This window comes from Ctenopharyngodon idella, chromosome 12, assembly GCF_019924925.1.
Source record: "Ctenopharyngodon idella isolate HZGC_01 chromosome 12, HZGC01, whole genome shotgun sequence".
Lineage (NCBI taxonomy): Eukaryota > Metazoa > Chordata > Actinopteri > Cypriniformes > Xenocyprididae > Ctenopharyngodon > Ctenopharyngodon idella.
Genome location: NC_067231.1, coordinates 12,868,220 through 12,881,769, shown reverse-complemented (window position 1 = coordinate 12,881,769; position 13,550 = coordinate 12,868,220). Strand labels below are relative to the sequence as shown.

The 13,550-nt window shown below is 37.2% G+C and overlaps 1 protein-coding gene across 4 annotated transcripts in view; it reads right to left on the bottom strand.

Moving 5' to 3' along the window:
- Window positions 1–5,099: 5,099 nt before the first annotated feature.
- Window positions 5,100–13,550, bottom strand: part of rnls (renalase, FAD-dependent amine oxidase) — a 50,131-nt gene continuing 41,680 nt past the window's right edge. For all 4 annotated transcript variants that reach the window (XM_051914023.1, XM_051914024.1, XM_051914026.1 and 1 more), the window contains one exon: window positions 5,100–5,621. In XM_051914023.1, coding sequence (XP_051769983.1) covers window positions 5,469–5,621 — 153 coding nt within the window. In that variant the 3' untranslated portion in view covers window positions 5,100–5,468. The remainder of the gene's footprint in view (window positions 5,622–13,550) is intronic.

Here is a 13,550-nt window from a genome sequence, read left to right as displayed (position 1 = left end):
CGTGGGAGAAATTGAGTTCTTCCATTATGAATCCGCATGAAAAATAAGGGCGAAAATTCACCACTCTGACCAACAGAAAGCTGCTTGGTTTGAAAGTGAGTCCTGTGTGAGGTGTGCTTTATAGATTGCTACTCTATTGACAAGAGACAATGGACCCGTGAAATTTCGCTAATGCGACCACACCTTCCATCTTCTAGATCACACGCAACCAGACTTTCAAGTCATTCAGAAGACAGCTAACTCATGCTGGAATATGTGCCTTGTTACCAGGAGACAAATGAAAACAATATGTGTTCTATAATTGGCTAAAAGTCTCAAACATCATCTAACTGTATGAAATCATAGTCTGAAACTAAAAATCTCAGCCTGTGCCCATCGTACACTATGTGATTTTCTGCAAAAACTGTCAGACCAAAATCTGCAGACTGGCTCTAGTTTTGAATCCTCCAGACTGTAAATCAGGGGAAAAAATCTGTGCAAAAGTCATCTAGCGTGCTCCAGCCTTTAGCTAAGGGTAGTTTGCTGCCATGTGAGTGAAGCCGTCCCTCCCAGATCAATAGAGAGCTTTTGGGTATATTGACTGCTGAGAAAGCCATGCTGTTGGGCCTGTGAGGAGAAGCGGGAGAGCGAGAAGAAGAGGCCCATGACGTCAGCGCCCATTACCCGTGGCACCACCCCTCTAATTAAACAAGCCTGAGCTCCCTAGAGATGTGAGAGAGGGAGAGGAGTCTAAACATCCCAATCTCCTGTCTGCTGCTTACACACACACACACACACAACCACACAGGATCCTCATATCCCTAAACCCAGGCACTATCTCCTTTCATTTCCTCCCAGAAAACATCTCTCCCTCTAACCAAATATGAAGGGGGGGAAAAAAATCTTATTAGTGATGCCCTTGAATCCAGCTACAAATGCCTTCCCATTCTCAATGTGAGTGATGGCCTAAGCACTTCTGATATGAAGCCAGCGCTTTACAGCCAGCTCTAGGGGGGTCTTCCTAAAGAGGACACACATGACTGCCATTCATCTGCCTCAGAGTGGGGGATGGGATTGTGTATGATGCCGAGAAGGATTGTATGTGTCTGTGTCAATTGGGTAGGGATTAGCCTACCGCTGTCTCGTCAAGCTCTGGTGCCATCTGCCAGTGACTTTGCAAAAATGCAAATCAGATACCCAGAATGCACAGCAGCCATGCTCCGTTGGGATAGCCTATAAAAATAGGTCAGTGGAGCTATGATCCTTGTGTCTGCGGCAACGCTCTCTGTGGCTTTACGGCTAGAAAAGGGGGGAATGAACAGTGAGGGGGAAGAGAAAGAGTCTAGAAGGACCCTCGTGAACATGGGAAATGTCACCAGGGATGAAGAGAGAGGATAAAAGAAAATGAGAGCAAGAAGATTTCAGAGAGGGATGAAAGTAAGAAGCGAAAGGAGTCAGGGGAACATTTGAAATGAGTCTTGGCAGCAAAACAAAGGCTTTGCCTGACTGTGTCATCTACCAGGCACACAAGCAGTCGGTGAGAGTGGCACAACATTCATCGGCTCACGATCACCCCCGACGCTTGTCCATCAGTCTGTTAGGACGATCATCCTCAACCCAAATCAAATCACTAACAATGTCAACCCTGCAATGGAGTGTTCTACCATAGCCCATTCTTTTTTATCGACTGCTAAAAAAAGATCAAAGAGCCCTAGACGGTAATGTGCGTATTAATGAAAGTGAGGTGGCTGATGCAACATTGTGGCAAGGCTTTTGCAACCCAGGCAGCTGAGCTCTATTCCTTGCAGGATGACTTGTATGAATAATGTATCCATTAGAGTAAAGCCTCGCTCTTTCTCTCTCCCGCTCTCTGTTTCTTTCTAGCAGATCAGACCAGCACAGCGAGAGAAAGAGGAACACATACAAAAGGCTGTTATTCATATATAATAAAATGGAAAGTATTATCTTTATCTGTGTAACCTTTGCTTTTTAGTTCCTTTAAAATCAGAACATGCTGGTGATGACTTGCCTTTCCAACATGTTGCTCTAAGCTTCGTTCCTGAAAGTAGCTACCACATGAAATTCTTGCTGAAGCCCGGCTTTGCTATTTGTTTAATATGGCAGGCATGGATGATTAGTTTATATTGGAAAATCACAGTGGCACATGATCAAACTCTTCAAGGCACAAATAAAAGATATTCAGATAATATACCAATATATACAGTGGAATCTAAATGTATGAGACTGAATTGAAAATTTGGGACTCTGGGACCAAATTTAAACATGGAAATAAACAGAAAGTTTTAGGATATTGAAACATTTATAAAGTTTATTATAAAAATTTAATATTCTGCACTATTTCTAAGTCAAATGTTCTTCCATTGAAGCTTAAAGGTATAGTTCATCCAAAAATAAAAATTATCCCATGATTTACTCACCCTCAAGCCATCCTAGGTGTATATGACTATCTTCTTTCAAATGAACACAATCAGAGATATATTTAAAAATATCCTTAGTCCTCCAAGGTTTGTAATGGTTGTGAATGGTGGGCCGTGTTTTTGAAGCCAAAAATAATGCATCCATCCATTAAAAAAAAGTAATCCATATGACTCCAGGGGGTTAATAAAGGCCTTCTGAAGCGAAGTAATGCATTTTTGTAAGAAAGATATCCATATTTACAACTTTATAAATTCAAATAACTAGTACTCACCCTCATGTTGTCCCAAACCCGTAAGACCTTCTTTTGTCTTCGGAACACAAATTAAGATATTTTTGATGAAATCTGAGGGTATCTGATCCACACATAGGCAGCAACGACATTGCACCAAATTTGTTGAATAAAGTCCTTATTTTTGTTATGTATTTGTGCACAAAAAGTATTCTTGTCGCTTCATAATATTAAGGTTGAACCTCTGTAGTCATGTCGCCGGTTTTAACAATGTCTTTAGTACCTTTCTGGATGTCAAAAGGTGCAATGTCATTGCTGCCTATGTGTGGATTAGATACCCTTGGATTTCATCAAAAATATCTTAATTTTTGTTCCGAAGACAAACAAAGGTCTTATGGGTTTGGGACGACATGAGGGTGAGTACTTAATGACAGAAATGTCATTTTTGGTTGAATTAACCCTTTAAGATGCTCTTTGGATCATTCTGAAATCATGCTGGAGAACCTGACTATCAGGTTTGACTCAAACTCATCTAACCCATCCATCTTGAGATGTTTTTTTTTTTTGACTCTGTATTAATGATAGTGTGGTGTATCTCAGGAGGGAAGTAATATAATCCTGGTAAGGGCACAGAGGCTAATATTAGTAGTGAGAACAGAAGTTTGAAGTGGGGGAGTAACTGATAAAGAAAGAGAGAAAGGGAGAGATCAAGAAAGAGAATGAGGTAGGCCCAGCTGTGCAGTGGGCCCCGGGCCCACCCGGCCATAATTATGGCTGGATTATGACTGACTCTCTCTCCAGACTGGCTGCCAAACATTTTGTCCCAGATTATGGCCCAGATGCAGCAGCACTAAGCTGCACAAGTCGGTCAATGGCTGCTCTCGCTTCTCTAAGCAGAATTACAGTACACAGAGCAGTAGGGGGTGGCAGCCGAGCTGGGCCAACTTTCCCCCCACTCCTGCACTCAACAACCAAATGCAAGATGGGTCTGATTTGCACAAATTATCTCTGAGCTCTTCTGGGCTATGCAATCAAAAACCCAGATCAAACACACATTTAAACAAGAGTGCTTGATGCATAACTTTTTTTTTAACCCTCCGGGTCAAATTGACCCTAATTGGATTCAATACAGTTCCCCAAAAATCACACTATGAAAAAAAAAAAAAAAAAACATACAATCATGTACAAATAATTAACTTTTAATATCAATACTTTTCACACATTCCAAATAATAAATATCTGAATTTATGATTTATAAAAATGTTTTTAAATATTATTTTTAAGACTGCCCCTCCCCGACACCCGTTATTCATTTATAACAATAATATCTTAGTCTAAACCTAAAGTAATCTTGACAAACTACATAGCATTTGAAAGCTTTCAGACAATAGTTTTCATATTTGGTGACTGATTTTCAAAAGAAATGACAGAGCAATAGATAAATAGCGGTAGAGTCTTCATTTGTGATGTGGTGCCAAACTATAACACGTTCGATTCTTTCCGTATGTTTTTATATGTGTTTTAGGGATTGAATTCAAATAAAATATTAACATTACTGCACAAACTTCTTCTGAATAGGATGTCTACTTCATAAATATTTTTGAAAAGTATGGAAAAATATGGTTCAGATCACTCAAACCATATATGGAAATCAAAGAGTCCTTGTATGGTCACTGGTGGAGTCATCTACTGAAAAAGTTTGGTATTCTGCACAAAAAATCTTACTGAAAGTTTGTTTTTGAGATAATCAACCTAAAATTTGGCACAGAACTTGTTCAGATATTTAGCTTTTATTTTTATAAGTTTTAGAGTTGAACATGTTTTGTAAAATATATATTTATACAAATTTTTTAAACTTTACTTTAACAATTTTTTTTTTTACTTCTACAATAATCTGTAAAGTGTTCCCTTTAAAAAGATAACAAACTTAAATCTGTGCTCTGAAGTATTCAAGATTTTTAACAATTTAAGTTGGAAAACTCAAAAAATACTCCAAAAGTGGGACAGACAATTAACAGGTAAAACAACTTTATATTTTCACAAACTTTGAAAATAAAAAGCCGTTAAACTCAGCAAGACACTGGCACTTCAGTACTAGAGTTGACGAGCTCTGACATACAACACAGAAGTGTTTTGTATTTTGGGTCTGTACAGTTGTTTTTGAATTGCTGCCTATATGTGTCAAATTGACCTACGAACAGTAAGATTGTATAAAAATTCTGTATGCACATTTCACAACACATCAGTGTGTTGACACTTTGCTTTCTTTTACCTAAGAAAATACTGGGTAATATAAGGTAACTACACGGGTTTACATTAGGGTTAGAGCTAGGTTCACATTTTTATTCTGAGCTATACATATATAATAATTACTGTAATAAAATATTTTAAATGGAGTATAGTGTGTCACATTGCAAAACATCAACTACCCACGTACAGAGACACAATCAAGCATGTTTTAATTATTTTATTAATCTGAGACTAATCACAGGAGAAGGTTGAGAATACCTGAACGCATACACAATGTTTGCTACACATCATACAATAGTTCAAGACATTGTGTCAAATCCAGTATGAGGCATCAGCCTCCATTACAACTGAACCTGCACAGTGCTCTGTTGTCCTCTAATCCTCAGCATCCGGCACAGACGATATAATTGGTTTTTGTAACAAAATGCATGTCTGCAGACACAGGCGAGACAGTTCTACTGTGCTTTGTGCAGTATATCCATCTTCCTGTGGGGAGGGGCTTAAATCTAAATCAATGTGCCATCCTCCATAACAAAAACCAAAAATAAAGGCATACTTTCCCACCCCCCTTTTAGAGAGAAGACTTCAGAACCTCAAAGACCTTTAGGGCAGACTCGATGCAGCCGTCGAAATTGGAGTGTGTGAAACCATCCCCCCCACACACCAGCAAAGGCTGCGAGAACAGTGTCATCTGCCCTGGGCAATCAGCCACCGATCTGGTCACCTAATTAGAGAACAACAAAATTGAGTGATTGGACGTCCGATAACTGATGCAACCTCATTTTTACTCTGATATTGAGCCTTTAACCTTTAGTGTCCTAAAAAACGTGAGTGTATGTGTGTGTGTGTATGCAAATAAATGCACACTGAAAGTATTGTGCTCATAACCCTATGTGAAAATTTTTGTGGGTGATGCATATATAACACTGGATGTTTATTGGACTGTTTATTTCATGTCACTGATACTCAGGGAGGCAAAACACAAGAACCAAGCACCAAAGCAGCTTTATGTAGGCTATATACATACATACATACATAATATGTAAATATATTCCTTAAGACTTATGATAATTTAAATAAATGCTAAACTAAGCATCTTACAGTCTCTGTAAACAATTGTAATTAAATGAATATAGTGAAGCCAATTATTACTGAAAGTATGTACAGTAATTTCTAGAGAACTCAATCAGCACAGTGTTTACAGGAAGGCTTCTCTCTCATCTCTTTCTCATTTACAACAGAAATATTACTATATATCTGGATGGTGACTATGAGGGTGGAGTCAATTGTAATGTTTTGAATAACCTCAACAGATCACAGATATCAATGGTTGGATTGCGAGCGTGGAGTCTGTCTGAGTGTATGACAGTACTAAAATACAGAGCGTTTCTGAATGCTGCCTAACAGACCTGTTTGACAACTGAATGTGGCACATGGAAAATGTAAAACTGCTTATACCAAAAAGTGTTTAGTTGGACAAAGTCTTCATTTATAGGTTGCTTTTTCAATATCAGGAAAACCACATTGTGGTTTATGGTGTCCAGGCTTCAAAGACAGTGGAAAGTATTGCCTCTGGCTTGCTTGCTAGTTGGGGACACTTAATATTCAGCAATATTACCTATTTTGACTGTACTGACACTATTGGATGAGAACTCAACTTAGCTGGATGATGACATCACTTTTCTGCAGAGCTGCTTTATAGCTGAATTGAACTAATTTCATTACTGATGTACTTTACACAGTTTTTGAACCGAAATGAATCAACACTGAACTGATTTCAACTGAATAATGACTGTTTACTATTGTCTTTTTAGAGCTGCTTTACAGCAGAATTGAATTCTGTTTGCATCATTGAATCATTATTTTCCTGTTTAACACTGTAAAGCTGCTTTGAAACAATCTGTATTGTATAAAGCGCTATATAAATAAAGGTGACTTGACTTGAATTATTGTGGAGATACTTTTTTGCCTGAAGTGTAAATAAAGTTTCACTTACTTTATTTATAAGACACAATAAGAGGATGGTGGACAGACTGTACATCCATATTTGATGCAGACAGTAAATGCATCTAAAGAAGGTTGCGCTAGACATATCCCCTCAGGTTTTTTGAGCCAAATTATATTTTTTACATTTTATAATTACTTTCAACAATTATTGTATTGTGCAAAATTAACAGTCATCACCTTTTGGTAAATTTTGCATTTTGAAGTCCAAATATGTCATTTAGCTCATGTGATTTAGTTAGAACCAAGGAGTTTTTGCATGTGGGTGATGGGGTGAATCGTCCAAAATGTTACAAAATATTAATTTGTCGACATAACACAATCAAGTTTTAGAAACTAATTACAACCCAAATTCCGGGAATGTTGGGATGTTTTTTAAATTTGAATAAAATGAAAACTAAAAGACTGTCAAATCACATGAGCCAATATTTTATTCACAATAGAACACAGATAACATAACAAATGTTTAAACAGAGAAATTTTACACTTTTATCCACTAAATGAGCTTATTTTAAATTTGATGCCTCCTACAGGTCTCAAAAAAGTTGGCACGGGGGCAACAAATGGCTGAAAAAGCACGAAATTTTGAAAAGATTCAGCTGGGAGAACATCTAGCAACTAATTAAGTTAATTGATATCAGGTCTGTAACATGAATAGCTATAAAAGGAATGTCTTAGAAAGGCAGAGTCTCTCAGAAGTAAAGATGGGCAGAGCTGTGAAAGAGTGCGTAAAAAGATTGTGGAATACTTTAAAAACAATGTTCCTCAACGTCAAATTGCAAAGGCTTTGCAAATCTCATCATCTATAGTGCATAACATCATCAAAAGATTAAAAGAAACTGGAGAAATCTCTGTGCATAAGGGACAAGGCCCAAGACCTTTATTTGGATGCCCGTGGTCATCAGGCCCTCAGACGACACTGCATCACTCATCGGCATGATTGTGTCAATGACATTACTAAATGGGCCCAGGAATACTTCCAGAAACCACTGTCAGGAAACACAATCCGCCGTGCCATCTGCAGATGCCAACAAAACGCTATCATGCAAAAAGGAAGCCATATGTGGACATGGTCTAGAAGCGCTGTCATGTCCTGTGGGCCAAGGCTCATTTAAAATGGACTGTTTCAAAGTGGAAAAGTGTTCTATGGTCAGACGAGTCCAAATTTGACATTCTTGTTAGAAATCACGGACACTGTGTCCTCCGGGCTAAAGAGGAGGGAGACCTACCAGCGTGTTATCAGCGTTCAGTTCAAAAGTCAGCATCTCTGATGGTATGGGGGTGCATAAGTGCATATGTTATGGGCAGCTTGCATGTTTTGGAAGGCACTATGAATCTATGTGACTATGAAGAGCCCATGTGCTGAATTGGCCTGCCTGCAGTCCAGATCATTCACCTATAGAGAAATATACGTCAAAGATGACCACGAACTCTTCAGCAGCTGGAAACCTATATCAGGCAAGAATGGGACCAAATTCCAACACCAAAACTCCAGAAACTCATAACCTCGATGCCCAGACGTCTTCAAACTGTTTTGAAAAGAAGAGGAGATGCTACACCATGGTAAACATGCCCCCGTCTCAACTATTTTGCGATCTGTAGCAGGCATCAAATTTGAAATGAGCTCATTTTGTGCATAAAATTGTAAAATTTCTCAATTTAAACATTTGTTATGTTATCTATGTTCTATTGTGAATAAAATATTGGCTCATGTGATTTGAAAGTCTTTTAGTTTTCATTTTATTCAAATTTAAAAAACGTCCCAACATTTTTGGAATTCGGGTTGTAGATATGTATTACATATCCATTTAAATGTCAGGTTTTAGTGAAAATGGCTTTTGCTGATCAGCCAAACTCAGCATTCGTTAAGGAATCTGTGACACAAGGGCTGCACGTTTCTTTGAAGGACTATAGAGAAAGCAGTTTGATCACTGGCAGTTGAGTACAGTTGCAATTTTCATTTCACTTCAGTTGCTTGGTTCATTATAAAAATTATTATTCCATATTACAAAACTAGTTATTGGTGATTCTGAATGGTGTGGTACTCGCTATCGAATGAGAGGACCGGAGGACTGAATAAAACTCATTCACACAGTAACTGGAATTTAAAACTCTGATGAAATAGGCTCAGTAAACTGTTGGACAGATGCAACACTCTCAGTGTTGTGCACCATAATATAATATACAAATTCTCTTTGTTCTCTAACTGTTATGAACTTTTCATTGTGGAGCAAGGCTTGCCTGTGACTCCATGTTGCTTTTCATTAGAGGTCTTATTTATTTATTTATTTATTTACTTACTTATTTATTTTTAGATTAAAAAAAAATTGCAGTATTGGTTTTGGACATGAAAAAGTGGTATCAAGCCATCCCTACTGGTTGTGCTGCAGATTTGTTTCCTCATAATGAAGATTCTTACAAGAGATGGGGGAGGGAAAAGGCTGTTAATATATTTGGTTAAATATAGAGCTTTTAATAGCAGTGGAGGCGCCTTCATTGGGTCAACCAGAGTCAAGAATAGACTTAATGGTAAAATGAGGAGAATTTGGATGATACTCGCTGTCTCTGTGGCTTGTGGGTTCTAAAGAGCAAATGGTATGTGTGACCTGCGCATAACCCAGGTTATAACTAGAAAGGCAAAGTTTTTCAAAGCCCTACTTTAAAATATTAATAAAAAAAAACTTTAAAAAGCTTTACAAAGTTTTTGAAAGTTAAGCGATAGATAGATGGATAGATGGATGGATAGATAGATTAGATAGAAAATTATCTGGACAACTGTCTCAGGACAATATTCAAAACTCTAAACTGACTACAGGGAAATGTTTTGTGGCTGCTCTGTATACGTTGGGTGTGCTGTAACTGTATAGTTTTTACATATTAATATTTACAGAGGATAGACATGTTACACTGCAAACTAAATATCTGGGTTGAACTTCTTTATAAACTGCCTCTGTGGTTCATTAAAATGATGTATGTATTCTACAGTCAGCAGTAAATGATACAGGTCCTCACTGTAAATCTGACCCACGTTTGCAGATAGCTCCAAAAGAGCCACAGCGAGAATGGCGTCTCTGCACAATGTTTAAATGTAGAAATGCAGCATGTAAATGACTACTGAGAGTAAACACATTCCCTGTACGGCCCATTACAAAGGCTTCAGCCGGCCCCAACCCTCCGCCAGATAAACATCAAGGTGCAACGCACTAGAGCCAAGGAAATAGTGTCCATTTCCTGGGGCTAGGCATCTTACATAGCGAGCGCTATCATCATTCTGTCCAAACTCCCCCTCCCCTCTTGAATCTTTAAATGGTAATCTGTGTGTAAATCAATTGATAAACGTTTGGCCTGAAACTTGGCCAAGAACAAATTGTTTGGTTTATTTTAGAGGTACGCTGATGTAAGTAGGGCTGAACTCCTTAACCTCCTTAATTCTGCTTCACCCCACGTTCCTGTACATTCAGACATTGAAGTTCCAGCACGTTGGAACTTTGGTACATCAAACTGCAGGGCCTGTTGCAACAATGTCCTTTAGTGATAGTTTACCTAAAAATAAAAATATACAGGTTTGGAACACCATGAAGGACAGACAATGGTGACAGAAATTTCATTTTTTCACTCAAAAATGAAAATTCTGTCATTAATTACTCACCCTCATGTCGGTCCAAACCCCTAAGACATTCGTTTATCTTCGGAACACCTTCTTTGGCTTGAAAGTGGTAGTTGTGTAGGCTGTTAATGGAGGGACAGAAAGCTCTCAGATTTCATTAAAAAGATCTTTATTTGTGTTCCGAAGATGAATGAATGTCTTACGGATTTGGAACGACATGAGGGTGAGTAATTAATGACAGACTTTTCATTTTTGGGTAAACTAACCCTTTAATAAAACCACTATTAGTTACTATTACACCAGAATATTATAATTATAAGAGAATTACAAGTATTTTCTCAAGTTAAGGGGTTTGTTGCAACAAGTTGCAGAACTTTAACCAGCATTTGTCACATACTGTTTACCATTAATTTTTGAAATAGTCATGCAAACTTTTTTATAGCAGTGACCTAAAAATGGGTTGTACGTCTGTTCTGAATGCTAAATGCAAACATATGCTAAATGTATAATCACCCATTTATGATAGGAAAATAAATAAGCTTATCAAATTTAAAAGGGAGAAGAAAAGGTTTGACAGCCCTAAATCCTACACATGTAATTTTATTATTTTAAATGGAATATAATGGTACACCTAGACCCCAACAGATGGTTTAGTGACTGAGGTGGTGTGTGCATTATCCACCATGCCTTTTAATTATGAATTGAAGTTATGCATTATTAAGCACAACAAAAGAAATGTTCTACGCACAAACAATATAGTGCCTGTTGCAAAAAGCAGTCTACATTTACAGTAGATTGAAAGTCATGACTCTTGAAGAGTCTTTCCAGCCATTAGAGTCTGGAGGAGTCAATGACTTTGACATGTGGTGAGTGCGAATGTGTGCTGCTGGTTTATGCTCAGCAAACTGTGATGTGGCAAATGACTGTAAGACCGACTCCTGCTCCATGCCCTCTGTGTGTTTGACCGGGAACTGGCACGTGCACAGGTGTGTGTATGTGTGTGCGTATGTGTGTGAGTAAGCGTTGTGTTCCCGGCCGTGCAGTCTAAACGGGCCTTGGCCCACTCTCTGGCACTCAGCGAGCTCAGCGCTCCCACACAGATGTTCTATGTCCTTTGACCTCAAACTGAGGCCCAACGCTGCGTGTCACAGAGGAGCTGAGAGTGTGGGGGCTTCGACAGAGAATGTCTGTGTGTGTGTGTGAGAGAGAATGCAACTGTGCGAGAAAGGGCGCAGTCCCACACAGTGTGTGAATGCATAAAGTACTACTGTAAGATTGTGTGTGTGTGTGTGCCAAGTGAGTGGGGGGAAAGTATGGATTTCTATGTGTGTGAATCTACCAAGACTCTTCTGAAAAAGTTACACTAGTTTTTTCTTAAACTTTATTTTGTCTGTTTTCCAGTAAAAATATATATTTTTTATTCATCATCCATTTCTAATTTATTTATTAGAGAAGCAAAATTGCAGAAGATAATAAAACAGAGAATGTGTCTTAAATTTAAGTTAATTTTTTAGGTTTCTCTGATCAAAATTTAGGTTCAAGCTTGAAGAACTATTTGTCAAAGGTATAAGAAAAATAAAACAAGTCTTAATATCTGAAAATAAGTCTTAATATCTTATGCATTTTTCCTTCTCAAGTTAATCTTGTTTTAAGGATATTTAGATATTTTTACTGCATGGAAAAAAGACAAAAATAACTATAAAGAAGATTTTTTTTTTGCAGTGCAGAACATTCTCTTCATTCAATAGTGTGGTTTGAAGAAGCCATCAGCCTGGCTTTATTAAAAATGAATGTCTTTTGCTGTATAGCAGGGAGGCTTTTATTAGTAGCACTTGCCTGGATAAGTCGAAACATCTCCGTTTCACTCTTGCTATATATGATTACACAGATTACAGTGGACCCTTACTAAAGAAAAATTCTCCAGAAAATTCAAAATGTAGGGGATCATAAAATAACTAAAAGAAATGAGATAAAATAAAAATGAAATCTAAAAATAATGAACTATATATGAATTATAAAGGACTGACCCATGATGGGATGGAATGATAAAAATAACTAAATAATGTTTTGTTATGGCACTGCCTTCAGTACCCTAGTTTAAGATTCTATCAAACTATCTGATGTCAAAGTTCACAGTGAATTCTGTTTCAGACCAAATAATTGTCAAGTATGAAAACAGTCTAACACTCATAACAATCCACATTATTACTTGCACTACCATTCAAAAGTTTTTAAAATAACAGTTGTGAAATATTATTAGAATGTAGAATTTATTATTTTAATAATATTTAATATTAATAATAAACAATTATATATATAGGTCATTGACAAATAAGGTTTTTAAAAGTGAAAAAAAAAACAAACATAATGGAGATATAATTAATTTCGAAGTTTTATTAAGTGTTAACAATAAGATTATGTGGTTTTTATATTCAATTAACACTACTTTTGTCATTTTTTACAAGATGGACAAAATTTTCCACCAAAATTTCAGTTATACCGAATGACACTTTTGGTTATACTGAATGACAGTATTTTCAAACGATGCTAACAGGCTGATATCTAGCTAGCTAGGAGCAAGTGAAAACATAAATTTTTCAAATTGTTAAAAGAGAGTTAGTTACTTTGCTTCATGACCATGTGGTCCTTTGCAGGTGTCTGAATGATGTCACATCCTGATATTGACTGCATGACTTGATCCAAAACGGTCCCTTTATATTGGTTACTCCGAATGACATCAATACAATTCATTTCTCCAGACATTCTCTCTCATAACAAAGCAACAACTTCTACAAATAATTTTAATACCATTTTGCACTATGTTTATAAATGATATTATATATTATGCCAGAATAAAAAATAAATACATTGATTACATTTTAAGATATTTTAATCACAAATGAATGGCTGTATTGGCCTTTGAATAGTAAAACCGAATGACCTTTTGACACTTCAAAATCTTTAAAATACCTTTATATAGAGTACCTCAGGGATGACATGTTTTTGTAGGCCAACCCGGAAGTTAGCGGTGCACGGGTTCCC